The 26,945-nt window shown below is 54.9% G+C and overlaps 1 protein-coding gene across 1 annotated transcript; it reads right to left on the bottom strand.

The window, feature by feature from the left end:
- Positions 1-7,475: 7,475 nt before the first annotated feature.
- On the bottom strand, positions 7,476-12,555 carry TLCD5 (TLC domain containing 5). Its single transcript, XM_036430251.2, has 2 exons — positions 12,115-12,555; positions 7,476-10,305 (listed from the first exon to the last, which is right to left on the bottom strand). The coding sequence occupies exons 1-2, from the start codon at positions 12,311-12,313 to the stop codon at positions 9,767-9,769; spliced, it is 738 nt and encodes a 245-aa protein (XP_036286144.1). The 5' UTR covers positions 12,314-12,555; the 3' UTR covers positions 7,476-9,766.
- Between the last annotated feature and the right edge of the window lie 14,390 nt (positions 12,556-26,945).

Here is a 26,945-nt window from a genome sequence, read left to right on the forward strand (position 1 = left end):
GAGATGGCCCCGAACCAGGCCGCCCCACAAGCCGAGGCGGAGGCGGAGGCGGAGGCGGAGGCGGAGGCCGCCGGGAGAGGAGCAAGTTCTAGGGCCGCGCGGGGGGAAGACCGCCGGGCGCCGTGTCTATCGGGGGCCGCCGGGCGCTCGGGGCCGCAGCCTCCGCCGCCTCTCGGGCCGCCGGGCGCCGGGCTGGCGCGGCCCCATGTCCCGGCCGGGTCGCTGTGCTTCCTCGCCGCCCCCACAGCCTCGGGCGCGGACGCGGTCCGGGCGCCGGTGACAGCAGCCCGACCTCAGCGCCGCGGCCCGCTGCCCATCGCCCCGCGGCCGGCTCTTCCGCGGGCGCGGCCCCGCCCCGTCGGCTGGGCGGCGGCCCGAGGCGGCGGAGCGGAGCGTCCGGCCTGCGCGCGGCGGCCCTCGGTCGCGGCCGCCTCCCAAGTCCAGGCCTCGCGGGAGCTCGCGCAGCGGGCGGAGGAGGCCGCGGCGGCGGGGCGGGCGGGCTTCCGGTTCCGGTTCTGTCTCCTTCACGTCCAGCGCGAGCCGGCCCTGCCCCGCCCCGCTGACCGGAGGCCTCTGCCCAGACTCGGGGCGCCAGCCCAGGCCCGCCGCGCCGAGCCAGGGGCGGACCAGTTCCTGGGCGCTGCCCGGGGTTCGGACGGAGCAGCCCCGGCCCGAAGCCGGGGACGCCCGCCTCCGGGGACGCGCGCCCACGACTTCTATGGGCGGGCGCGACCCCCCCCCCCCACCCCGGCCCGGCCCGGAGCCGCGCCGTCCTCCCCGGAAGGCGCCCCTCAAGGAGGGGCTGGGCCTCCGCCACCTGCCGGCCTCCGGGCCGTCCGCTGCGGGCGGCTTGCGGGCCGAGCTGCGCAGGGCTGAGGAGAAAGAAAGCGCGGAGTCAGGATTTCTCAGTAAAAGTCTGTCTTTGGGCTGCTGCTTTGGCAAAGTGAAATGCATCATTTGCCCAATGAAGAAAACGACCCAAGCTTGCTGTGGAACAAAGGACAGGAGAAGAGAAGGGAGATTTATCAGGCACATAGCCATAGTTGGGGGGCCGGTCCCTGTTTCCCCGCCCCTTTCTGGGTAGATTTCCATAGCCATCTAGTTTTGTGATTCCATTTAAGTAACTGTACCCCATTCAATATAGTTCCTTTTCATTCCATTGGCAGACATCTAAAGTAGTTATAGATTTATCAAAGTTTTCAAACTTGTGAATTTAAACTTGTGCTGATAGGTATTGGACTTCAACCTTTTTGTGGAAATAAAGTGACCAAGGAGATACAGTAAACACTGGATGTGGAAAAATAATGACTTCTTAACAAGGCTGTTTCTAAGTCAATCCCCACAGTTCATGAAAGAAAAGATCATTATTCCAGAATAGATGTCTGAACTAAGGCTGAAATTAGAAGGGGAATTGTGATCATTATTTCTTACTAGAGACCCAGTACACTAAATTCATCCAGGGGAGGAGGGTCTGCTCAGCCCAGCCTGCACCCACTCCAATCCTAGACCCCTCAGGGGATGTCTGACTGCCAGTTTAGGCCTGATCCCAGGGATCTGGATATCCCTCTCACATTCCTAGACCACTGGCTCCTAATCGCTCACCTACCTACCTGCCTGCCTGCCTGCCTCATTGCCCCTAACTCCCCCACCCCCTCCCACTGGCCTGATCTCCCCTCACTGTCTCTGTATGCTGGCCTGATCTCCCCTAACTACCCCCTGCTGATTACCCCTAGCTCCCCTCCCCCTGCTGACCTGATCACTCCTAATTGCCCCTCCTGTCAACATGGTCACCCCATGCAGCCTACTTGATCAGTCAATTTGCCATCCCTCACTAACCTCCCTGCAGGACTGGTCGTAGTCATTCCATACTAACCCCCCCTGCTGGCCTGGTCGTAGACAGCCATCCTTGTGAGGGTGTGAGAGTTAATTTGCATAGTACCTCTTTATTATATAGGATTACTAGAGGCCCAGTGCATGAAATTCGTGCACTGGGTGAGGGGGGGGGGGGGTCCTTCAGCCCAGCCTGACCCCTCTCACAGACTGGGAGCCCTCAGGGGATGTCCTACTGACAGGGAACAGGCCTAAGCCGCAGTCTGGCCTTCCTCTGCAGGAGGTGTCCATGCTGATCAGGGGAAGGCACCAGCCCCATCACCCCATTGCTGCTGCCAGTGTTACAACCGCCAAGGTGTTTTCATCAACACAGACTCCAGTCCCTTCACCATGAAAAAATGACAACTTTCTTTAGGCATTTTCAGGATGTGTCTTTCATAGGATATGTATTTCTTTTCTTTCTTTTTTATCCTCACCTGAGGATACGTTTCCATTGATTTTTAGAGAGCTTGGGAGAGGGAAAGACAGAGAGAAACATCAGTGTGAGAGGGACTCTTCGATTGGTTGCCTCCTGCATGAGCCCTGACCTGGGCCTCAGCCAGGAAGAAGCCTGCAACCTAGGTTCATGCCCTTGATCAGAATCGAACCCAGACCCTGTGATTGGCAGGCCGAGGCTCTCTCCACTGAGTCAACCTGGCTAGGACAGGATATGACATTTCTTAGCCGCTCCAGCAGCAGACCTTAGTTTTTCCTCCAGGAGTGAGGTGGAAAAACCCTAGGTCACCTCCTTGGGTTCTTATTACCAAGAACGCTGTGAGAGGCAGCTTACAGGAGGCTTAGCCAATGGGCCTTCAGAAAAGGTGTTTCCTCAGCAGCGCATGTGCAGAGCACCCCCTGCATGTGTCCGCAGGGCTCTGTCCACTGAGCCGGGGGTGCCCCTGGCCCCACAGTGTGGCTTGGGGAACGCCCCCAGCCCTGCGGCTCTGCTTTCTGTCAGCTGGCCTTCTGTCCGCTGGGCCAGGGGCCTGCCTGGAGCCGCATAGCGGCAGCTCTGAGCTCACCCCCAGCCCAGCGCCCGCTTTCTGTCAGCTGGGCTTCTGTCCTCTGGGGCGTACCCAGAGCCGCACCCCCGGCCCAGCAGCCCTCCCTCCCTCCGCAGCCTGGGCGTGGGACACTAGCGTCATTACCATGGTCAGCGCCCCGCCCTGGTGCTATGACGCCACCATATTTGTAGCAAAGTGATGGTTAATTTGCATATTGCTCTTTTATTAGATAGGATTATATAGGACTAGTGGCCCAGTGCACAAAATTTGTGCACATTAAAAGGGAATTAATTAGAGGAAATATTTTAATACTGCTGTTTGCCCTTTCTCTATAATAGAAGTGTCAGAGATGAAAGAAAATTAGTAAAATGTATATGAAAATCTTCCTCCTGTCAGAGTCTGGGGCACACTGCAGGACCCAGAGTCAAGTCCCCGCCCACCCACGGTGCCTCAAAATTATGCCAGCCCACCCCCACTGGATAAGAACCAGACCTGGCTGGTTCCAACCCTGTCAAGCCCCACTGAGTAGGGGGTGCACCCTCAGGTCCCCCGGCCTGGCAGCAGGAAGGGGGTGCAGCCTCAGGTCCCCCATTAAGCCTTGCTGGGCAGGGGGCACAGCCTTAGGTCCTTCAACACACCCTTAGGTGCCTGGCCCAGCACCAGGTTGGGGGGCACAGCCTGAAGGCCCCCTGCCTGAAGCCGGGGCGGAGGCTGTGACCTGAGGTCCCCGTCCTAATGCGGGGACATGGGGGAAAACCTGAGGTCCCCTGTCAAGCCCACCAGGTGGAGGGCACAGGCTCAGGTCTCCTGCCCCAGCCCAGTACCATGCAGCCTTAGGTCCCTGCTGATTGCTCCTTAAGGCTTGTTATAAAACTTGGCCTCCACTGTGGGTGCTGCCATCTTTGTGATGGTCTGATGGTCAATTTGCATATCCCTCTTTATTAGATAGAACTAGCGGCCCAGTGAAGAATTTGTGCACCAGTGGGTCCCTCGACCTGGCCTGTAGAAACCAGCTCTCTGACATCCGCTGAGGGGTCCCAGTTTGCAAGAGGGCGCAGGTCAGGCTGAGGGACCCCACCGGTACATAATCAGGATGGGGGAGGAGAGAGCTCCAGGGAATGTCCAGCCCCTCTTGCTCAGTCCTGATTGGTTGGACTCCAACAGCAAGCTAACTACTGGTGGGAGCATCTGGCCCCTGGTAATCAGGGCAGGTCATAGTGACTGGTTAACTATCTGCCCCCTGGTGGGCAGTGCATGTCATAGCAAGCAGTTGAGTGACCTTACATATCATTAGCATATTATTGGTTGAACGGCCGACTAGTTGATCAGACACTTAGCATATTAGGCTTTTATTATATAGGACTAAGGCCCAGTGCACAAAATTCATGCACTTGGGGCAGGTGTTCCTCAGTCCAGCCTGCACCCTCTTCAATCTGGAACCCCTCGGGGATGTCTGACTGCCAGTTTAGGCCCAATCCCACAGAGATCAAGCCTAAACCAGCAGTTGGACATCTCTCTCACAATCCAGGACTGCTGGCTCCCAACTGCTCACCTGCCTGCCTGCCTGATTGCCTCTAACTGTTTCTGCCTGCCAGCCTGATCACCCCCTAACCACTTCCCTGCCCCCAACTGCCTCTCCTGCAGGCCTGGTCACCCCTAATTTAGCCCTCCCCTACCGACCTGGTCACCCCCAACTCTCCCTTGTGCAGGCCTGGTTGCTCCCTACTGCTCCTCTTCCTCCCTCCCCCCACTGGCTTGGTCACTCCCAACTGCCCTCCCCTGCTGGCCTTGTCACCCCTAACTGCCCTCACCTGCTGGCCTGATTGCCCACAGCTGTCCTCCCCTGCTGGCCATCTTGTAGTAGCCAACTTATGACCACATGGGAGCAGCCATCTTGTGATCACATGGGGGTGGCCATCTTGTGCATGGGTGTAATGGTCAATTTGTATATTACTCTTTTAATTTCTTATACATGTTTATTACTTGTTCTTAGCAGATTTTACTTTATTAAAAAAATTAGAAGGGTTGAAAACAAAAAGGAAAAGATAAACAGAGGCCAGAGATGACTCTTTTTTTTTTTTTTAATATATTTTATTTCTTTTTCTACAGAGAGGAAGAGAGAGGGATAGAGAGTTAAAAACATCGATGAGAGAGAATCATCGATTAGCTGCCTCATGCACACTTGGATTTTTGTAAAACGCAGCATATGTTGGATTTGTGGTCTATAAAAACTCACTTTAAAGAAATTAATATTATCCTATACTGAAAGGCATAAAAAGGGCTTGAATAAATGGAGTAATATATGTTCCTGGATAGGAATGTAATTCATTGTTGTAAAGATCATTTCTCTCCATATTGTTATTATTATTATTATTATTAATATATTTTATTGATTTTTTTACAGAGAGAAAGAGAGAGAGATAGAGTTAGAAACATCGATGAGAGAGAATCATCAACCAGCTGCCTTTTGCACAACCCCTACTGGGGATGTGCCCGCAACCAAGGTACATGCCCTTGACCTGAATCGAACCTGGTACCTTTCAGTCCTCAGGCCGACTCTCTATCCACTGAGCCAAACCGGTTTTGGCGAGAGACTCTTTATTGCTTGATCTTTTTTATGCTCAGGGCACAGCCAGCTAATTTTGTAATGTTTATTTTGAGAAAGAATAGAAGAGAATTAGGGTTCTAAGCCACTTTCCAAATAATCAAACCAGGATATATCACCACCTGCTGGTAGCATGACAATTCTGTCCTGAAGACACTTAATTATTTTCTACATGTAACTGAAAAGAGTCCCATCCATCAATATACAATGACCAAAGTGCAAACTTATTCCCAAACTTATATCTTTCTCACACATACTAAATATGTGTCTTTTTTTGTCCTGTCATAATAATTTTATAGTTGCCCCAATGATTCATCAAATCATGCATTTAAAAATGAGTTTCTTTCTTCTCTTCAAGAATGCCTCACTATTGAGCTTCAGGAATAAAACAACTGGGAAAGTTTCCTGATTCACCTCCTTTTCCTTGCATACAAAACCTCTTGGCAGACTGCTTTCAAGATCTTTCCAACGTTAAACAGGCCCACGGTTCCAGCTGTGAGCAAAGAAGGCTCTTGCTGTGGGAAAGTTTTGGGAGACAGCAGAGGACTTAATTAAGCCAGTCCTTCATTCATTCCAGACTGTTCTTTTTAATGATGGTCTCTGCTCACCACAAAGCCCTGATGGCAGAAACGCCCCTGAGAGCTGCTTCCCAGGTGTTGGTAGCTCCAGCCCAGGGGTCCCAGTGTGGGCACACCCCCACAGGGGGGCAATGTGGTTTTTTAGGGGGACAATTCGAAAATGAGTTATTAACAGTGAATTTTTTGCATTTTTTATTGTTCTAGGGGCTTCAGTATATACGTATATATTGTGACTTATTTGTGCATTTCAGTTCTCTGTTAAATGTTTTGAAAATTTATTTACTATTTTTTATTTACTATTTTTTATATCACTTCATATTATTATTATTTTTTTAAACAATTTCTTAGTGTTTTTTCCTCAGTACTTAAACTGTCCTTTTGTTCTTTGATTTTTCTCTTTCATGGATGCCATGCTCTTTGGAAACTTGCTTAGACCGAGTTAATTTTTAGGCTTCCTGCACGTGAATAGGAGTTCACTTTTTGCTTTTTAAATGTATTGTATTTTATTGATTTTTACAGAGAGGAAGGTAGAGGGAGAGAGAGCTAGAAACATCCATCAGCTGCTTCCTGCACACTCTCGATTGGGGATGTGCCCGCAACCAACATGCCCTTGACCAGAATCAAACCTGGGACCCTTGAGTCCACAGGCCTATGCTCTAGCCACTGAGCCAAATCGGTTAGGGCGGGAGTTCACTTTTTTAATGAGAATTATATGTCGCAGGGACATCAGGATGTTCGAGTGCTTAGGTGGGGCATGGCTAAGAGAAGGTTGGGTGCTCTAGACTGTTCTGAATGCTCCATCTATAGAACCCCTTCAGAAATCCCGTCACACCCTGGGTCACTAGTTCCTCACCTAGAAATGTTGGAGGACCGTGACTGTGGAGCCCCAGCTCCGGGTGCATGGTCACCGAGGTTGCACAATGCGCTTACTCTGAGCGGCTTTCTCTCCTCCTCATCGGCTCTCTCAGCTTACCGCACCCTGGGAGTCTGTTCTGAGCACCGTGGGGCCGTTCTCAGGGAGCCACTCAGTTATCTTCAAGGCAATGACCCAAACGGGGCAAAATGTCCTCTCTCCTCTGCCACACTGTTCTGTGTGTAGCTTGCTGCCTGGAGTAACGCAGGCCAGGGATGGGCGATGAGAAGCAGCAGGCGGGAGGCGTTTTGGGAAACGTGAGGCGTGGGTCAGCGTTTCCACAGGCCTAACACTTCCTTACAAACCTCTTGGCAAAACCACAACAAAAGTATAAAACAAATTCTGGATGGGTAAAAAGTGGTTTATTTTTATAAAACAGTACAAATCATGTTGAAATGTAAGCCCTCTAATCCAAATGCAAACGAGCACTTCATCCCACATGTTAATTAGCCCTTCCTGTCCTCAGCATCTTAAGTGGTCATCTTCATTTCACATTTTTTCTCTCGGTTTCCTTCAGATTTATTATTGAATACAATAGTTACAACAACAAGATAAGCTGAGATGAGGGATTCTCTTTCCCTTATTATTCTTTAGGTTTCTCAAATTTCAAAGACCTACATACATTCACACGAGAGTACCCCAAAGCAGCAAGATCTGCAATCCCCCCTTCGCTTCTGGGGAGAGACGGGGAGGGACTGGCAGCAGGGCAGCCTGCCCAAGTGTCTGGTCTGGAGCGGGCTGCGCGGCCACTGTGAAGAGCCAGCTGCTTTTCTTTCGGAAGCTCCTGCTCCCTGCCACTTGCTGCTGGGCTTTTGCTGAAGTCAGCACTCCCAGCACTTGATTTTGACCATAATTTTGTTGGAAAGAAACTGGCCAACATTTTAGGGATTCTGATCACAGGGGAAAGAAAGAGATAGAGATATCACTGTCAGATTATTTCCATGTCCAGCAAAACACTAACCAAATGACAACCATTTTAAAAAGATGCACGGTGAACAAGCCTGTAAAGCTGCTTCCATGGAGCAGTGATGACAGTATATGGTCCCAAGCACTCTGCCTGGTGGTCAGTGGCGTGCATTTTCAAGAGCCTCATAAGGTTATTGTGGCCAGTGACCTCAGATGAGCTGAAACTGCCACTGACATCAGCCTTGACCTCAATAGCCCTATACACTTTCTCACCAACAGCCTGATCTAAATAACAATCAATCAAATAGCAAAGATAGAAATAAATAATGCATTAAAGAAATGCTACATACCGTCTCTATGGCATGCAACATGGGGCATTTCATTCATTCACAGCAGAATTTGCACGAGGGAAGAATAAATCAGTGACCTGCGCCCAGGAGTTGGCCAGGGAGCAGCCAATTCTGGAAAAGAACGCAGGCATTCTTGATTCCAAACTTCTCGTTCTAAGTTCACCTTCTTGCTTTTCCTGGGTAAGATTAGAGACTATCACACTAATTTTGTTGTTGTTCCTTCCTAGACTGGCCTTATCATAATATGTGTCCACGGATGGTGGTACCTCTTCCAGAGAAGAGGGGAAATAGTAAGAAGACCGAAAGGGGATGTATCCGAAATGACAACTTAAGACTCGCTGCCCTGAGGCCACTACACATTTTGGTGTTTGGTTGTAGTCTGCATTAAGCACAGCAGACCCGCAGACGGGACTCCGTCTCCCTCAAGTCCAGTGGAGTCCACATGGGAAATCCTGTGGAATCGTCACAGCTGCTCATGCCCAGGACTTCAATGCACAGAAGCCCTGGCTAGGGGCACTTTCCCTGGTGGAGCAGAGCCCAGAAAGCAGGCCTCCTCCTCGCAGCCACGCCCCAGCTCTGTGGCTTTTGAGCAGAAGAGCGAACACAGCAGGCCTGAGGACTGTCCTGGGAAGGCTGGCAGCTGGGAACACGGATGTGGGAAGAGCTCCATGCACCAATCAGACAGGCTCACTGTGCAAACATCACGGTTTATGCTGAGCACTGACTTCCCTCCTGGCAGTCAGGAACGTCTCTGTGCCAGCCAAAGGCTGCCTTTGTGACCACCCCGAGGAAACCTGATCTCAAATGAGCCTCCTTGGCAGCCATGTCATACACTGTCCCAAACCATTGCTAAAGGAATCAGCACGCCCCGTGTGCTGCCTCTGGCCCCTCTTCCTCTGCTGCTCTCTTTCTCTCTCTGTGCCTCTGCACCATCTCAGTCAGAGTTAGGAGTACAACCACATGCTGGGTCCTCTCACCAAATATCAAACCCAAAGGTAGCCTTGGGGACCCCAACCTAACCGACACAGGGAGGCTAAACCGGTGAGCCACCCACAGCCACAGCCCCCCCCTCACCTCGCTTCCCCTCCGGTTAAGTCAGCAGATGCCGTTCTCTGATCCAACGCTCAGAGGCCACAGGCATGAGTCTCCCTAACAGGCACCCACCTTGCAGTAAATGGCGGGATTTGTTTAAATTGCTACATGGAAAACGGTAGTGTTTTGTTGACACAGTCACACCTCTAAGATATAAGGACGAAGTAGCCCATCTTCCCCGGTTCCTCTCTGAGCTGTGTGAGGAACACCCTGCCAGCCCGTGGGCCCCAGGCAGCACAGACAGACAGGACCGCGGTCAGGTCCATTCAACCGCCCGCACCGCCCGCCCTCGCCACCCCGCCCCGCAGGAGTCAGGCTCTCACACTGGCGTGTGCTCCACGTGGAGCTGATCGGTAAGCGAGGCCCTTTCTCTGAAACCTACGTCTGTTAGACAGCGGGACTCCGTGCCAGCCCTATGTCCAGACTGGGTGCCACGGCAGGTGCGGTCGCTAGTGCGCCCTGAGGTGCCCGTTTCGCTTCCGCTGCGGCTCCTCGCCCCGCCTGCTTCTCCAGGCGTGGTACTTCTTGATGCTTTTCCTCCAGGCAAAGCGCCAGATGCTTACCATGAAACACCACGACACGGCATACATGGCTATCCCCCCGGCCTTCATGAACCACCTGGGCTTGGGGGAGACCATCTCGCAGAAAAGGAGGCGAGCTCCCAAGCCAATCCTCACTCCCGTGAACAGGGCCACGAAGAGGAAGTCCGCCACGTCGCCAGCGAAGCTGTGGTAGTGCCCTGTCTCGCGGAGAAACCAGCGCAGCTGCAGCAAGGGGTTGGTGAGCTCACTTCCAAAGAGGACCGCGTTGACCTCTGTGCCCGACTCTCCCAGCACCAGGGCCGTGGTGATGCCCAGGATGCTGAGGGTGTGGTGTGCCAGCATCAGGGCGCCCTCCGACTGGAAATAGAGGCACCAGCCCAGGTCGAAGATGAAGTAGCCCAAGGTGAGGCACAGGACGTGCGCTTGCAGAGGTGTATTGGGTGAGCCTGAAACAACCAAGACAGAAAAAAACTGAGCTGCCTCACACAGGGGCCCTAGGTTACTACTGTCTCTCAATCCTTTCTAAAACATCGAGATAAAAAATAATAGAGCCCTGGCCTGTTGGGCTCAGTGGATAGAGCGTCGGCCTGCAGACTGAAGGGTCTGGGGTTTGATTCTGGTCATGCCAGGGTTGTGGGCTCAATCTCCAGTGGGGGGCATGCTGGAGACGCCAGCCAATAGTGATTCTCATCATTGATGTTTCAATCTCTCCCTCTCCTTTCTCTGAAATCAATAAAAATATATTTTAAAAAATATTTTTTTAAAAACAAAACAATGGTAATTACATGCTTTTAAAATGACAGCCTAAGGAAATCTTAGTCTTTATCAAACCAATTAGTCTTTATCAAACCAAACAGTGTTCCAGGCCCAGCGTGCTGTTCTGATGAACCAGATCTCTCAGTAAGTGGGCTGGGCACCAGCAATGATTTCAGTGCACTCTCTGTGTAGCAGCGTAAAATCCAGTTATTTTGTTCTTTAAGTTAAAATCCTATACAGTTTCTTTTCTTTCTTTCCGTTTTTCCCCCCAGCTAAAATTCTGTTTCCAAAGCTTTTAATTGGCCTGTCCTGAATGTCATAAATTACATAATGTACTGAGTAAAAGTGCTGGACACTGGTGACCCAACCCATCTTAAAAGTGGACTTTGGAAAGAACCCCAGAAATGAGTGTGTTCCACATCCAAGAACATAGGGTGCAGGATCTGACATGTTCAAATCCATTAAGAACCTTAAAAAAAAAAAAAAAAAAAAAAAAAAAAAAAAAAAAACCTTCATGCACACAACACAAAGCTTAAAAATTGCTTTCATTACTGTCAATTTGATTGAGAGACAGTAACCTAGGAAGAAAATCTGAAGTTCAATATAGAAATCTAAGAAAATTTAAAGAAAAGAATCTAAGGTGTTTTTAAAAGTCTTATTCTAGGGGACCAAATTATGTCATCCCAAAACTCATATCCTGAAGTCCGAACCCCTAGAACCTCAGGATGGGAGACAGGGCCTTTAAAGAGGTGATTAAATTTAAACTGGACCATTATGGTGGGCCCTCACCCAACGTGATTGGTGACCGCATAAAACCAGGAGATTAGGACAGACACCCAAGACAGGGAAGGCCATGTGAGGGCACAGCAAAAAGGCACCATCTGCAGAGGAGCGAGGCCGCAGGAGAAAGCAAACCGGCCAGGAACCCCTGCGCTATGCTGCCCCAGCAAACTCACACAGGGGCATGATCTTCTAAGAAAGTAACACTTACATGTCGCAACTGAAAAATATAGCTGCCCCAAATTATGAGGCATTGGTTAAATAAGTGATGGCAAATGCATAAAGCACAATATTATGTAATAACTAAAAGAAAAGGGAAGCTCTATCTCCATATATATGGAAAGATGATATCTTTGGAATATACAATCAAGTAAAAATTGCAGGTTACTAATAAGTATGTATTATACCGCCCATTTGGGTCTGTTTAGGGAAGAGGTGGAAGATGTTGACACTGCCTTCTTGTTTTGTACATTTTGATGCATTACATCACAACAAGCATTTTAAGTGTGTTTTAAAGGTAGAGAGTTATGGAAAGCAGAAGCAATAGGTGACATATACAACATCACAGCTAATAATGAAGACTCCCAATAGAAATGATATCGGAAATTATTTTCAATATTCTTTTATAGTGTACACATTCTCTGGGCGAAAAAAGTCCTATCCTTTTAAGATTACCCCGAATTATAAGTCCCTGGGGGAAAAGCCTGTCTCCCACCTACCTGGGTAGGTGAAGGGCCACGGGCCATCGATGAAGCCAATGTACGCCGAGAGGCCTATTGCGAGGACTCCATGGGCGAGTGTGACCAGCCGGCAGCTCCACTCGTAGCCCCGGTGCTTATTCACGTGGCAGCAAGAAAAGTAGAGGGAAAGCCAGCCTCCCAGGCTGCCCAGCACCTGCAGACACAGGGCTAATGCCATCCTGCGGGGAGAGACAGGCACCAGAAACACGGGACGCACCTAAGGAGCACTGGGCTCAGCTGAGTACAGTCTTCACTTCCGGATCAGCAGAGCACAAAGATGCTGTCTTCCCGGAAGCACTGCTTCCTTAGACACATATCCACGCATCTCCTCATTAGTGTGGCTGGACCTCTGATTCCATGCTCCTCCAAGATAACATGTTGGACCTGGCTGGTGTGGCTCAATGGTTGAGCATTGACCTATGAACAGGAGGTCATGGTTTAATTCCCAGTTGGGGGCACAGGCCTGGGTTGTGGGTTTAATCCTCAGTGGGGGGCATGCAGGAGGCAGCCCATTAATGATTCTCCCTCATCACTGATGTTTCAATCTCCCTCTCCCTTCCTCTCTGAAATCAATAAAAATATTTTAAAAGATAACATGTTGCAACTGGTACAAGCTGTAGTGGAATATCAGGCACTGCATGGTGAGTTAGCAGGCTGTCTACTGTAACACAATGTTACGATCAGCAAATGCCAGTAATCACCTCCAGAGATGACTGACCCTGGGAATAACGTCACGTAATATCCTATATAATAAAAGCCGGAATGATCGGTCGACCAGTCACTATGACACACACTGACCACCTGGGGGCAGATGCTCAAGGCAGGAGCTGCTTCCTGGTGGTCAGTGTGCTACCACAGTGGGAGAGCTGCTCGGCTGAGCAGGTGAGCGGCTGCTCCCACTCTGAACCCTGGGCCGAGGGGCAGGAACTGCGCTGTGAATGTTGCCTCCTCCCCCCCAGCCTCCTCCTTCTTGTTCCCTGCCTCCTCCTCTGGACATCTTCAGGCCACGCAGTGTGGACCTTGGAGGCTGGAAGGTGGGCTTGTGGTTGCCCCGGGACTGAGGCCTACTCTGCCATCTCTCAGTCTCTCAGGGCTATTGTCCCTGGGCCCAGCTCCACAGAGATGCCAGACCGGGGAGCAGCCGCCCGGAGGGGGCTCCCCAGCCACTCAGCTGACTGGGATGAGGGCGATCCCCACAGGCCACACCCCCAACCGAGCGCAAATCCCATGCACCAGGCCACTAGCATGTAGTATAAGACAGGATTTAGATAGCGTGTTCACATGTCAAAAGCCCAGTAAGAAGCTTTACGGAAACACCCCCCCCCCTTGTGGTCTCTGTGGGAACTCACATGACACGTGGCAGCTTAATGTGGTTTCACACTGACACTAAACTCACTGAAGTGTGGATGAGACTTCCAAGTTTATCAGTCCAAACGGAAGCCTGAGGCAACCCTGACTGAAGGACTAACGGAGTGCTGGTATTTCGGTGAGGAGGAATTCTAGGTTTATTCTGCTCTGAAATCGAATCAAAAAGGGGAGCAAGGTTTTGAGGTACAATTGCAAAGTTTTTGTGGAGATATAAAAATATCTTTAAAATATATATCTTTGAGACAATTACTTTACTAAAAATGGAACAGAAACCCACCGTTTGGAATTTTTACTGTGAGAAACATATCAGGATAAGAACGACTGTAAATGAATCAATTAAGTCATACAGGACTAAACTCTAAAAATAACCAAGATGTTATTAATATTCACAGAGGCCAGGTGCATGAATTTCGTGCACGGAAGGGTCCCTGGGCCTGGCCATCAGTCAGGGCCGATAGGGGCCTTCCTTCCCCTGGCTGCCGCCCCCTGGTGGTCAGCGCACATCATAGCAAGTGGTTGAACTCCCAATCAAGGGGACAATTTGCATATTAGCCTTTTATTGTATAGATTAGCCCCTCTGTTAAAGTACAAGCAAAAAAGTCAAAGACGTTTTATATATCTGTCTCCTCTCAGCAGCAGTTTTCTGCTTGGCCACACTTATTGCTTCATCCCACTCTGACAAGTAAGGAATCTGCGGACCAACACACTTGAATCCACAAGCCTCTCCCAAGAATGCCTTGAAGAAAGCTTCATTCTGTACAGCTTTCTCCACAGTCGGATTTCTAGTCAAGAAGACAGTAGGCGTCCATCACAGACTTGAGTTCCAGTTGGTCTCTAAGTGGCCAGTATGGTCTGGGCGGAACTTTACCCTCTGGAGCCTCAGTGCAGGCGGGAGTGCGGGCCCTGTGACATCCCAGGGAGTGGCCCACACTGGCCACAAGCAGACTCAGCTGGGGGTGAGGCGTGAGGAGTGGGGGTTGAGGGGTGAGGGGTGAGGGATGAGGGGTGGGAGTGATGGGTGAGGGGTGGGAGTGAGGGGTGAGAGGTGAGGGGTGGGAGTGAGGGGTGAGAGGTGAGGGGTGGGAGTGAGGGGTGAGGGGTGGGAGTGAGGGGTAAGGGGTGAGGGTGAGGAGTGGGGGTGAGGGGTGAGGGTGAAGAGTGGGGGTGAGGGGTGAGGGGTGAGGGGTAAGGGATGAGGGGTGGGAGTGAGGGGTAAGGGGTGAGGGTGAGAGTGAGGGGTGAGGGGTGGGGGTGAAGAGTGGGGGGTGAGGGGTGAGGGGTGAGGGTGAAGGGTGAGGGGTGGGGAGTGAAGGGTGAGGAGTGGGGGTGAGGGGTGAGAGTGAGGGGTGAGAGTGAGGGGTGAGGGGTGGGGGTTGAGGAATGAGGGGTGAGGGATGAGGGGTGGGAGTGAGGGGTAAGGGGTGAGGGTGAAGAGTGGGAGGTGAGGGGTGAGGGGAGGGGGTTGAGGGCTGAGGGCTGAGGGTGAAGGGTTAGGGGTGGGGGTGAGGGGTGAGGGGTGAGGGGTGAGAGTGAGGGGTGAGGGGTGAGGGGTGAGGGGTGAGAGTGAGGGGTGAGGGGTGGGGGGTAGGGGGTCAGGGGTGAGAGATGAGGGGTTAGGGTCAGGGGTCAGGGGTCAGGAGCCAGGGGTGAGGGTGAGGGTGAGGGTGGAGTAGCACAGGCTGGAGCTCCCATCACAGGCGCAGGCAGAGGACGCACAGGCGGGACAAGGTTCTGGGCTCAGACACCCAGAGGCGAGGCACCGGCATCACCCTGAGGCTCCGAGACTGCCAGGCTCTGCGGGCTGTACTGGGGGGGGGGGGGGGAGGCTCCCCCTGAGCCCGGCCCCGCTCTGCGGGCTGTGCGGGGGGGCCCCCTCCCCCTGAGCCCGCCCCGCTCTGCGGGCTGTGCGGGGCCCCCCTCCCCCTGAGCCCGCCCCGCTCTGCGGGCTGTGCGGGGGGGGCCCCCCTCCCCCTGAGCCCGCCCCGCTCTGCGGGCTGTGCGGGGCCCCCCTCCCCCTGAGCCCGCCCCGCTCTGCGGGCTGTGCGGGGGTCCCCCTCCCCCTGAGCCCGGCCCCGCTCTGCGGGCTGTGCGGGGCCCCCCTCCCCCTGAGCCCGCCCCGCTCTGCGGGCTGTGCGGGGGGGCCCTCCCCCTGAGCCCGGCCCCGCTCTGCGGGCTGTGCGGGGTGCGGGGTGCGCGGTGCGGGGTGTCGGTGCGGAGCGGCCTCCGCGGGCGGGCGGGGACAGGCTGCGCCATGGCAGCCGCGCGGGCCGGGTCCGCCCTCCGCCTTGCGCTCCCCGCACCCAGGCGATCAGGAGCCGCAGCGGGAGCGATGGGGTCCTCCCCATCCCGCCAGGCCCTGCCCCCGCCCCGCCCGGTGGACCGGACCGGACCCGCCCCCGCCAGGCCCCGAGCCCCGCGCCTCCTCCGCAGCCCGGCCGCCGCCCTCCGGTCCCAGCCCCAGCTCACCTGCCCGCAGCGCCCGCCGCCCTGTAGCAGGGCCTGGGGAGAGGCGGGGGGAGGCGGGGGGGGGGGGGAGGCGGGGGGAGGCGGGGAGAGAGGAGGGGAGGGGGGGAGAGGTGGGGGGAGGCGGGGAGAGAGGCGGGGAGAGATGAGGAGAGGCGGGGGGGAGTCGGGGAGCGAGGAGGGAGGGGGGAGAGTGGGGGGAGGCGGGTAGAGCGGCGGGGGAGAGAGAGAGGGGAGGGGGGGGGAGAGGCGGGGGGAGGCGGGGGGAGGCGGGGGAGAGGAGGGGAGAGAGGCGGGGAGGGGGAGAGGTGGGGGGAGGGGGGGGAAGCGGGGGGAGGGGGGGAGAGGCGGGGAGGGGGGGAGCGCTGGGGGGATAGGCTGGGGAGCAGGTGGGGGAGCGTGGGGAGGCGGGGGGAGGGGGGGGAGAGGGCGGGGGGAGGGGGGGGGAGGGGAGGGCGGGGGGGGAGGAGGGGGGGGAGGGAGAGGCGGGGGGAGGCGGGCTGAGGCAGGCGGAGGACGAGGGGAAGTGGAGGCGGTGGGAGAGGGGGGGGGGTGAGAGGCCTTGGGGAGGGGGAGGTGGTGGAGGAGGGCCGCTGGGAGGGGGAGGATTGGGTCTGGCAGCTTGGAGGATGGAGCATAGAGGAACAAAGTCTAGGGGAGGAGGTGTCCGTGCTGTGTTCATGGCTGAGGGTGGGGGTGCAGGTGCGTGGAGGTGAGGGTGAAGTGTGGGTGGGGGTGGGTGAGGGTGGGGTTGAGTGAGGGTGAAGCGGGTGGTGGTGGGGGTGATGTGAGGGTGGGGTTGGGTGGGGGTGGGAGTGGGTGATGCTGGGGGTGGGATGAGGATGAGGGGAGTGTGGGGGGTGGGGGGGGTGGCACCTGGGGATGGGGGTGGTGGTGGGTGGGGTGGGCGTGAGGTGAGGGTGGGGATGGGTGACTGTGGGGTTGGGATGAGAATGAGGTGAGGGTTGGGAGTGGGGGTTGGTGGGGTGGGCTAGGGGTGTGGCGCCTGGGGGTGGGGGTGGGGGTGAGGTGAGGGTGGGGCGGGTGGGGGTGGGGCGGGTGGGGGTGGGTGGGGAGATGTGGCGGGTGGGGGTGTGGCGCCTATAGGTGGAGTTGGGGGTGGGTGGGGTGGGGGTGAGGTGAGGGTGTCATGCTTCCCAAGCCTTGCTACTCGAAGTTCATAGGGCCAGCAAAACCCACTGGATCTGAGAGTTTGTGAGAAGCACAGATCAGGCCCTGACCCCAGACCTGCTGAATCAGAACCTGCCTTGTGAGGAGGTCCCGGTGACACTTCTGGGCCATGGCTCTCCGCCGGAGAGCACCGCAGGTCACCCATGTCCATGCTGCACTCCAGATAAGCCAGAGCCTGTGTGAGTAGCAACCTTTTTTTAAAGCTTCCCGGGTAATTCCAACATGCACCTAGGCTGAGAATGCCTGCTGTGCAAACACTCTGCTGAGATCAGCATGAAATGACCGGGCGGGCGAAGACACCTGTTCCGGGGGGCGGGAGTGAGGGAGAGCAGAGGAAGAGCTCGCGAGCCTGCGCAGAGTGGGATGACACGATTTGTGCAGAATGGTTTCCTTCTATAATAGACTCTAGAATCTAGAGGGAGCCGGAGCTTGCTCCTCGCCGCCTTCCCAGGAGAGAAGGCTCCAGTCCCTCCAGGGAAGACCCGATCGGCCTGCATCCCAGATGGCTGCGGTTCCAGGTTCGCAGCCCCTCGGGGAACTGGACTGCCCTGAGGCGCACGTCTGCGGGCACAATCCTTGTTCCACCGAGTCAGGTCTTGTCATTAGTGACATTCCCAGAGTGCTATTCTGTTAGGGACGCAGCGATAGGGAACACTCCCCGATTTACTGGAATAACAACGAGGGTCACAAGTATAACAGACAACTCGTGCGAACGCGCCAGGCATTGTTCTGGGGAAGGAAGCGAGACAGACGCCGGCAGAGCAAGGCCAATGGGCCAGGCACCGAAAGCCCAGGTCCTGGCCAGGGGCCAGCGGAGGGGCCTCCCCCCGGGACATCTCTGCGCGTGTGCTTAGGCCCCCTGGGCTCTGCTTCACTGGTCCCGGTTCGGACACTCCCCTGACCTCTGCTCCCCCAGGCATGCTGCCGGTCATGTGGCTGAGACCCCCTCAGAGGGGGAACGAACAAGGGAGTCAGAGAACAGCCCTTCAGCATTGAGCCCCCAGGACCATGAGGTTCTGACCCCATCAAACCCCCCAGGCCTGCTCTGTCAGCGCCAGGCCCAGGAAAGCAGCAACGGCTGACCACAGGACCAGTGCACCGACGCCTGAGCCCTGCCGGTGCCGGCCAGCGTGGAGACCACCCCCCGGAGAGGACACACGGGGAGCTCCCGGGGGAACCCCCACCCTTCAGATAGCGCCCTTGGGACGAGGGCTCAGTGCGCGGCCTCGGGGAGGACACCGAGCCCACTGCCCCTGCAGGGGCATTGCCTTCACCTTTCCCTCCTCGCCTCGCTCCCACGCCCTCCTCCTGCCTCTGTGACTTTCTAAGTAAACTTCCTCTTCTGGTGTGAGCCTTGGCTCTGAATTCTTCCTTAGCCAGGACCCCAGTGACCCAGGCCTGGTCTGAACATCGGGTCCAACATCGGATCATTTCCCCACCGGCAGGCCAGGCATGTTACATATATTAACTCTTTTTTTTTTTTTTCAAAGATATCTTTTTATTGTAGAACTAAATGACTTAAAATTTTTTTTAATTGATTATGGTCTCATATAATTGTTCTTATTCCCCCATTCCCACCCCAAATCCCTCCCTAGATATGCCCCCCTTCCCAATCCCGGTTGTCCATGGCCACTGGCCAGGCCCATATGTGTGCACACAAGTCCTTTGGTTGATCTCTTCCCCTTACCCCCATCCTCCCTTACTTTTCCTCTGAGGTTTGAGAGTCTGATCGCTGGTTCTCTTTCTCTGGGTCTGTTTGTGTTGTTCATTATTTCCTCTAGATGTGTGGGATCATGTGATCCAAGAAATACCCTTGTAAGAACCTAAACTGCAACAAGCCATAATGGTTATGCTGAGAGGCACATGAATCAGTTTGTAGTGAGTTCCTTTCTGGGCCAACAGTTCTTTAGAGTCTCAATTACAATGCCAGATAATTCCTTATGTGTACATGTCAGCCATGATATTTCAGATCTGGTTGGTGGACAAATGGTGGTGATGCAGGTCCGCCCATCTCTGGTTTGGTCCTAGGCAACCCGCTGCTGCTGTCTGCCAGTATGGCGAGGCGTCGTCAGCATCTTCCATCTCTGAATTGTGTCTCTTCTGTCTTCATGGCTGGTGCGCTTCTGTCTATTCCTCTCTGTTACAGGATTCCAGATGGTCTCGGAGTTGTTTTAGCTGCCACGATCAGAGTACCTTTGGATGTGGAGATCTGGGAGTCTGCAGCTGGTGGTGGCGTTGCTGGGTTTCTAAAACAGGCCCTCTCCCCTTCAGGGTGGCGGGGCTCCATGCTGGGATTCCGCCGCCCGGGAGAGCCCGCAGTGGTGTTAGTCTCTCCTTCTGCCAGCTCTGCTGCTCCTGTGCGCTTTAACTTTCGTTCACTCACTCACACGCACCCCACACCTGTCCACACACACTCCTTTCCTACTCTCAATCACTTCTCTCTCAGCTCCGTCCTGCCAGCCGCCATCTTTCTCCACCCCCTATATTACTCTTTTAATTTTCACAGCTCCTAGTTACTCTATCGTTGATCCCATTTTACAACGGAAAACCGGCAGAGCTGGCTTGCTGCTGTGCTGAGTCGAGGCAGAGAAGCCTGCAGCATGGGGCCTGCTCGGCACACCCTGTGCTCTCCGGCGTCCATGGCACCTTTCCTTGGTGAAGGGCATTAGAAGCTGTTTAGAGAAAAAAATTAAATTCAAGTTTTGGAAACCTTCATGGCCTGTCATGGCTGGTCATAATGCTAGCCCCGGGGACACGTCTCCACTCCAGGCCTCTCAGTCCAGCAGGAGGGCCAGCAGGGCCAGCAAGTGTCCTGGATGCTGAAAGGAGGGTCTTGAGTGAGCAGTGAGGAGAGGCACCGGGCCTGACACCGGGCGCTCGGGCAGCTTCCTAATGTAAGTCCTGGGACTAAGCTCAGTCTCTGAGTTGGACCCAAAGCCTTCGTCTTGGGGCCACACCAGGGCCCGCCAGTCTTGAGTCAACTGAACGTCGAAGCACGAGACTTGAAAGCTCCCCTGGACAAGGACTGGCGGTTGGCCGGAGGCTCTCTAGTGCCCAGTGAGGCGCTGAAGGAGCCAGGCCAGCCTCGCTCAGATGGTCCTGGAACTCGGGCTTCGTGGAGCTGTGCAGACCTGAAGTGGAATGGACACTCGCTTCAGGTCTGAATCTATTTGGCAACTGCCCAAGTCAACAGACAGTGAAGCTACTGGAAGATGAGCAGTTAAACTATAATTCTGTTTACAGAAACTATGGCCAAGCCCTGGCTGGGTGGCTCCGTAGGTTGGAGCATTGTCCCACACACCTAGGTTGTGGGTTCAATCCCCACGTGTGGCATATAGGAGGCAATCAATTGATGTTTCTCTCTCACATCAGTGTTTCTCTGCCTCTCTTTTCTCTCTCTCTCATATATATATATATATATATATATATATATATATATATACACACACACACACACACACACACACACACATATGTATCCTATGTAATAAAATATTATATGCTAAGTGTCTGGTCAACCATTCAACCAATCAAAGTGTAATATGCTAATGATATGCTAAGGCTGCTCAACTACTCGCTATGATGTGCACTGACCACCAGGGTACAAGCTAACTGGTAGGTTAGCTTGCTGCTGGGGTCTGGCCAATTGAGACTGAGCAAGACGTGCCAGACACGCCCTGGAGACCTCCCATGGCCCATCCCCAGCTGGCCAACCTCCCATGTTCCTCCCCGGCTCTGATCGTGCCCTGGTGGGTCCCTCAGTCAGGCCTGTGCCCTCCTGGAATCTGGGACCCCTTGGGTCATGTCAGAGAGCTGGTTTTGGCCTGATTCGTGCACCAGGCCTCTAGTATACTACTATATATAATCTCGTTAGGTGAGAATTAAGAAAACGTAATCATGGTCAAATAGGAAGCCCAGAAATAGAGTCCCATAAATATACTCACCTAATCTTTGGCCAAGGAGCTAGAGCAGTGGTTGGCAAACTGAGGCTCACAGAGTCACATGTGGCTCTTTGGCCCCTTGAGTGTGGCTCTTCCACAAAATATTACATCTGGGCATGCACGTACAGTGTGATTAAAACTTTGTGGCCCATGCGCGGAAGTCGGTTTTCTGCTCTCCAAAGGAATTCAATCATTGTACTGTTGATATTTGGCTCTGTTGACTAATGAGTTTGCCAACCACTGAGCTAGGGCAAGATAATGGAGAAATGACAGTGTTCACAAATGGTGCTGGAACAACTAGACATCCACCTGCAAAAAGACAAAAAGAAGAATCTAGACACAGACCTATACCCTTCACAAAAATGAACTCAAGTGAATGGTAAACCTATGTGTGGAAAACAGAGCTCCAGAAGATACGCGGAGAAAACCCAGATGACCCGGGTATGATGCTGGCTGCTGAGCTGCACCAAGGACCTGACCCATGCACCACACACCGGAAAAGCTGGGCTTCACTGAAACTAAACACTCTGCTCTGCAAAGGGAAATACCAAGAGAATTAGAAGATAAGCACAGATCTGACAGAAAATATTCCCAAAAGACATAAAGGATCATTATCTAAAATATACAGAGTTCTTAAAACTCAACAGCAAGAAAACAAACAACTGGTTTGAAAATGGGTCAGTAGACAGCTCACCAAAAAAGGTAAACGAATGGAAAATAAGACTATAAAAAGATGCTCCACATCATATGTCATCAGGGAATTGAAAATTAAAGCAGTGAGATACCATTGCAGGCCGATGAGAATGGCCAGCATCTGGGACAGGGACAGCAGAGCTGACAAGGATGTGGCTGGAGCAGCTCCCGTACCGCTGGTGGAATGCACGTGGTTCAGCCACTTTGAAAGACAGTGTGGCCATTTCTAATCAAACTAAATGTGCTCTAAATACACTCTTCCCGTACAATCCAGCAGTCATGCTCTTTGGTACTCACCAGAGGATTTGAAGTTTAATGTTCACACAAAAACCTGCACACAGATGTCTGTAGCAGCTTCATTGATAAGAGCCAAAACTTGGAAGCAGCCAAGATGTCCTTCAGTAAATGGGTAAATGGGTAAGCCGTGGTATCTCCAGACAACAGACGGTTACTCAGAGCTCTCAAGCCATGAGGAGCAGGGAGGAGCTTCAGCACATATGACGTAGTGGAAGTCCATCAGTAAAGGATACACACCACGTGATTCCAATCTCTGACGTCTGAAAGAGGCCACACGAGGGAGGCAGTGCCGAAACCAGTGGTTAGCCAGGGGGTCGGGAAGGGAAGGTAAATGGTCAGAGCACAGAGGATGCTTAGGGAGTGGAAACACTCATTATGATCTGATGATGATGAACATACTACACTTGGTCCAAGCGAACTCTAAGGTCCACTGTGGACTCTGAGTGATTATATGTCGATGTAGTTTCACCCTTAGTAAAAAAAAAAAAAAAGTCCTTTCCGCAGAGAGACACTGATAATGGGGAAGGCTGTGTATGTGTGAGGACAGTGGAAGGAGACATCTCTGCAGCATCTTCTCATTTTGTTGTAAACCTGAAACTGCTGTAAAATTAAACTATTTCTTTACAAGTTCACAGATGTGAACGGAGTCGTGGGCAGTGCAGACCACCCTGTGGCGCCCCTCTGAGCAGGGTCAAGGTGGCCAGGCTTGCTGTGGGGAGTGAGCACAGGGATGCACACGTGGGCGTGTGTGACAGCTGGGCGGGGCCGGAGTGTCCTGTCAGACAGAAATGACTGCGGAGCTCCTCTCGCTGCCTCTTGTACCCTGCCATGCCCTTCAACTCGCACTTTTCCTGAGAAGCTTACTATCCATAGGCCTCTCCTCCTTCTCACTGTAAACCCCACTCAAACACCAAGAGCAGTCAACTCTGCCCTGACTGGTTTTGCTCAGTGGATAGTGGCTGCCTGCGGACTGAAGGGTCCCAGGTTTGATTCTGATCAAGGGCTGGATCCTCAGTTGGGGCGTGCAGGAGGCAACCGATCCATGATTCTCATCTGATATTTCTAACTCTTTCCCTCTCCCTTCCTCTCTGAAATCAATAAAAATATATCTTAAAAAAGAAAAGAACAGTTAACTCAATCATTTATGTATAGATTTTCCACTTGGATATTATTTGCAACTAAGGTCTAACCCTAACTTTAGTTCCCCCTCCTTGTGGCAGCCAGTGTCTACCTCAGGAAGGGTGACAGGTATTTATGACCTAAAAAAACCAGGGAACACTTCCTATGCCTCTCACGCCCTCACCAAAGTCGTAGCCCATTGCAAAGCCGAATACTGAGGGTCAGTAAGTTATGTTCGCTTCCACCATCTATCACTTTCCCGGCTGAATTCTGAGCGGCTGGTTGTGGGGGTGCCTGAGCTGCTAGTCTCGGCTAAGTCTTCGCAGGCTGGACGGTGAGTGTCTAGCATTGTCCCCTTTGCACCGTGAGGAAGCCAATCTCTCGCCTTCTCTGCCTTCCAGGCAGTTCCGTCAAAAAGAATAAGAACTCCCAAGGCTTCAGACCCTGCGTGAATGTGTGTCCCGCAGCATTAGTTTGGGGAGTAATCGGCTTAATGTGTTAATTTGAGACATTTTCCCTATCCCACTTCATCACTCACCCCCCACAACAGACCCGGAGCAGTCCTCCAGCCTGGAGGTGTCAGCGTGGGGCCGTGCAGGCCGTGCCACTCAAGTTCCCCTAGGGACAGTGAGCTTCCGAATCCCCCATTGCCTTGGACACACAGGTTTTATTAAGTTTTATTCCCAGGAAGGCGTCACATGCCCTCTCTGCACCTGCCCTCAGAGGAGATGGCAGGGAAGGTTCGGTGCCGCCCACGGGAATCCCGACGGCCGAACTCCTGTGGGACTCGGCACAGGACTTCCCACGCTGGTGTTTTTCTTTTCTTTTTCTTCCTTTTTTAAGAAGATGATAAAATATTACAGAGACATGTTTGAAGTTCACACCTGAGTTAAACATTTTGCTCGAGAATTCCACAGGAAGGAGGGGGGAACGTAATGAAAACAGCAGGAAAGGGCTCTGCAGGCACCTGGCAGCCCTGTCCCTCCCAGCCGGAGTCAGGGGCCGAGCGGGCCGGGGGCGGGGGCGGCTCCTGCAGGGAGCCTCCCCCTTCTCTGAAGAGGAGTGAGACAGACAACAAAAGCACGGGTGGGTTTGGTTCTATGGAAGGAGCAGGCCTCGGAGAGCTCGGGGTGGAAGAAGGTTCAGTCAGAAAAGGATGCGGAGCGGAGGAAACAGCGAGGCTTTGCTGGAGGCAGCGGAGTCACAGCTCTTCCCGGGGTCAGGAGCGGAGCCCTGCAGGCGGCCCAGGCTGTGCTCAGAGCTGGCCCTGCAGGCGGCCCAGGCTGTCCTCAGAGCTGGCCCTGCAGGCGGCCCAGGCTTTCCTCAGAGCTGGCCCTGCAGGCAGGCCCAGGCTGTCCTTTAGAGCTGCCCTGCAGGCGGCCCAAGGCTGTCCTCAGAGCTGGCCCTGCAGGCGGCCCAGGCTGTGCTCAGGAGCTGGCCTGCAGGCGGCCCAGGCTGTCCTCAGAGCTGGCCCTGCAGGCGGCCCAGGCTGTGCTCAGAGCTGGCCCTGCAGGCGGCCCAGGCTTGTCCTCAGAGCTGGCCCCTGCAGGTTCCCAGGCTGTGCTAGAGAGGCTGGCCCTGGCGGCTGTCCTCAGAGGACAAAACGCAGCTGGGCCCTGCAGGCGCCCCAGGCGTGTCCTCAAAGCGGCCCTGCAGGCGGCCAGGCTGGTGCTCAGAGCTGGCCCTGCAGGCGCCCAAGGCCGCAGAGCGGGCCATGCAGCGGCCCAGGCTGTCCCCAGAGCTGGCCCTGCAAAGCGGCCCAGGCTGTCCTTAGAGCTGGCCCTGCAGGCGCCCAGGCTGTCCTCAGAGCTGGCCCCGCAGCGGCCCAGCTGTGCTCAGAGCGGCCCCTGCAGGCGGCCCAGCGCCGGCCTCAGAGCGGCCCTGCAGACGGCCCAGGCTGTGCTCAAGCTGGCCCTGCAGCGGGCCAGGCGTCCTCAGAGCGGGCCCTGCAGGCGGCCCAGGCTGTCCTCAGAGCTGGCCACTGCAGGCGCCCAGCTGTCTCCAGAGCTGGCCCTGCAGGCGCCCGGCTGTCCTCAGAGCCTGGCCCTGCAGGCGGGCCCGGCTGTGCTCAATGCTGGCCCTGCAGGCGCCCAGGCCTGGTCCTCAGAGCTGGCCGCTGTCAGGCGCCCAGGCGTCCTCAGAAGCTGGCCCTGCAGGCGGCCCAGGCTGTTCTCAGAGCTGGCCCGCAGGCGGCCCAGGCTGATCCCCAGAGCTGGCCCTGCAGGCGGCCCAGGCTGTCCTCAGAGCTGGCCCTGCAGGCGGCCCAGGCTGTCCTCAGAGCTGGCCCTGCAGGCGGCCGGCGTGGCTGTGCCCAGGAGAAGGCGGAGAGCAGCGGCGAGATGTCCTTTCCCCGAAAGGCTGGGCAGTGGCGGTGGGAAGGCCAGAGGGACGGGCCTGCTTTTGGACACGAGGGCCGGGTCCGAATGAGGCCTCGGAGGCCGGGTCTGGGGAGGGCGAGCCCAGCGCATGGTGCGGTGCCCTCCGTGCTCGGGGCAGTGGGCTCAGTGGAGGTAGGTAGGGTGGTTCCATCGGTACCAGGAACTGGAGGGAGAGGAAGCCGAGCAGCTGCGGTGACGGGAAGGCAGGAGGGGGAATCCCTGTGGCCGCCGTGCCCACTCTGAGAGGTACCAGGCCTGGGACCAGACCCGGCGTTCCCAGGAGGGCCTGGGCTTCCCCTGCTCTGGTGGCGGCTGTGGACACCGCCAGTGAGCGGCCCAGCGCCCTCGCGGCTTCATCTCTGCCCCCAGCCAGGCCTCTGCCCACCGCCTGCACCCCTGGTCCCAGTCAGCCCCAGCCCCCGACCAGCTCCTAACCTAAACCTACACCCCAACACACACACACCAGCTCCTAACCCTAGAAGCGGCCTCCACCCCAACACACCACACACACGACCAGACTCCTAACCCTAACCCTCCCCCACCACACACACACACCAGCTCCTAACCCTCCCCCCCCCCCCACACACACACACACCAGCTCCTAACCCTAACCCTCCCCCACACACACACCAGCTCCTAACCCTAACCCTCCCCCCACACACCAGCTCCTAACCCTAACCCTCCCCCCCCCCCACACACACACCAGCTCCTAACCCTAACCCTCCCCCCACATACACACACCAGCTCCTAACCGTAACCCTCCCCCACCCACACACACACACACCAGCTCCTAACCCTACCCCCCCCCCCCCCCACACACAACAGCTCCTAACCCTAACCCCCCCCCCCACACACAACAGCTCCTAACCCTAACCCTCCCCCCACATACACACACCAGCTCCAAACCCTAACCCTCCCCCCACATACACACACCAGCTCCTAACCCTAACCCTCCCCCCACATACACACACCAGCTCCAAACCCTAACCCTCCCCCACACACACACCAGCTCCAAACCCTAACCCTCCCCCCCGACACACACACCAGCTCCTAACCCTAACCCCCCCCCCCCACACACACACCAGCTCCTAACCCTAACCCTCCCCCACACACACACACACCAGCTCCTAACCCTAACCCTCCCCCCCACACACACACCAGCTCCTAACCCTAACCCTCCCCCACACACACACAACAGCTCCTAACCCTAACCCTCCCCCTCGACACACACACCAGCTCCAAACCCTAACCCTCCCCCCAACACACACACACCAGCTCCTAACCCTAACCCTCCCCCACACACACACACACCAGCTCCTAACCCTAACCCTCCCCCCACACACACACCAGCTCCTAACCC

The sequence above is a fragment of the Pipistrellus kuhlii genome, unplaced genomic scaffold (genome assembly GCF_014108245.1).
Source record: "Pipistrellus kuhlii isolate mPipKuh1 unplaced genomic scaffold, mPipKuh1.p scaffold_m20_p_104, whole genome shotgun sequence".
Classification (NCBI taxonomy): domain Eukaryota; kingdom Metazoa; phylum Chordata; class Mammalia; order Chiroptera; family Vespertilionidae; genus Pipistrellus; species Pipistrellus kuhlii.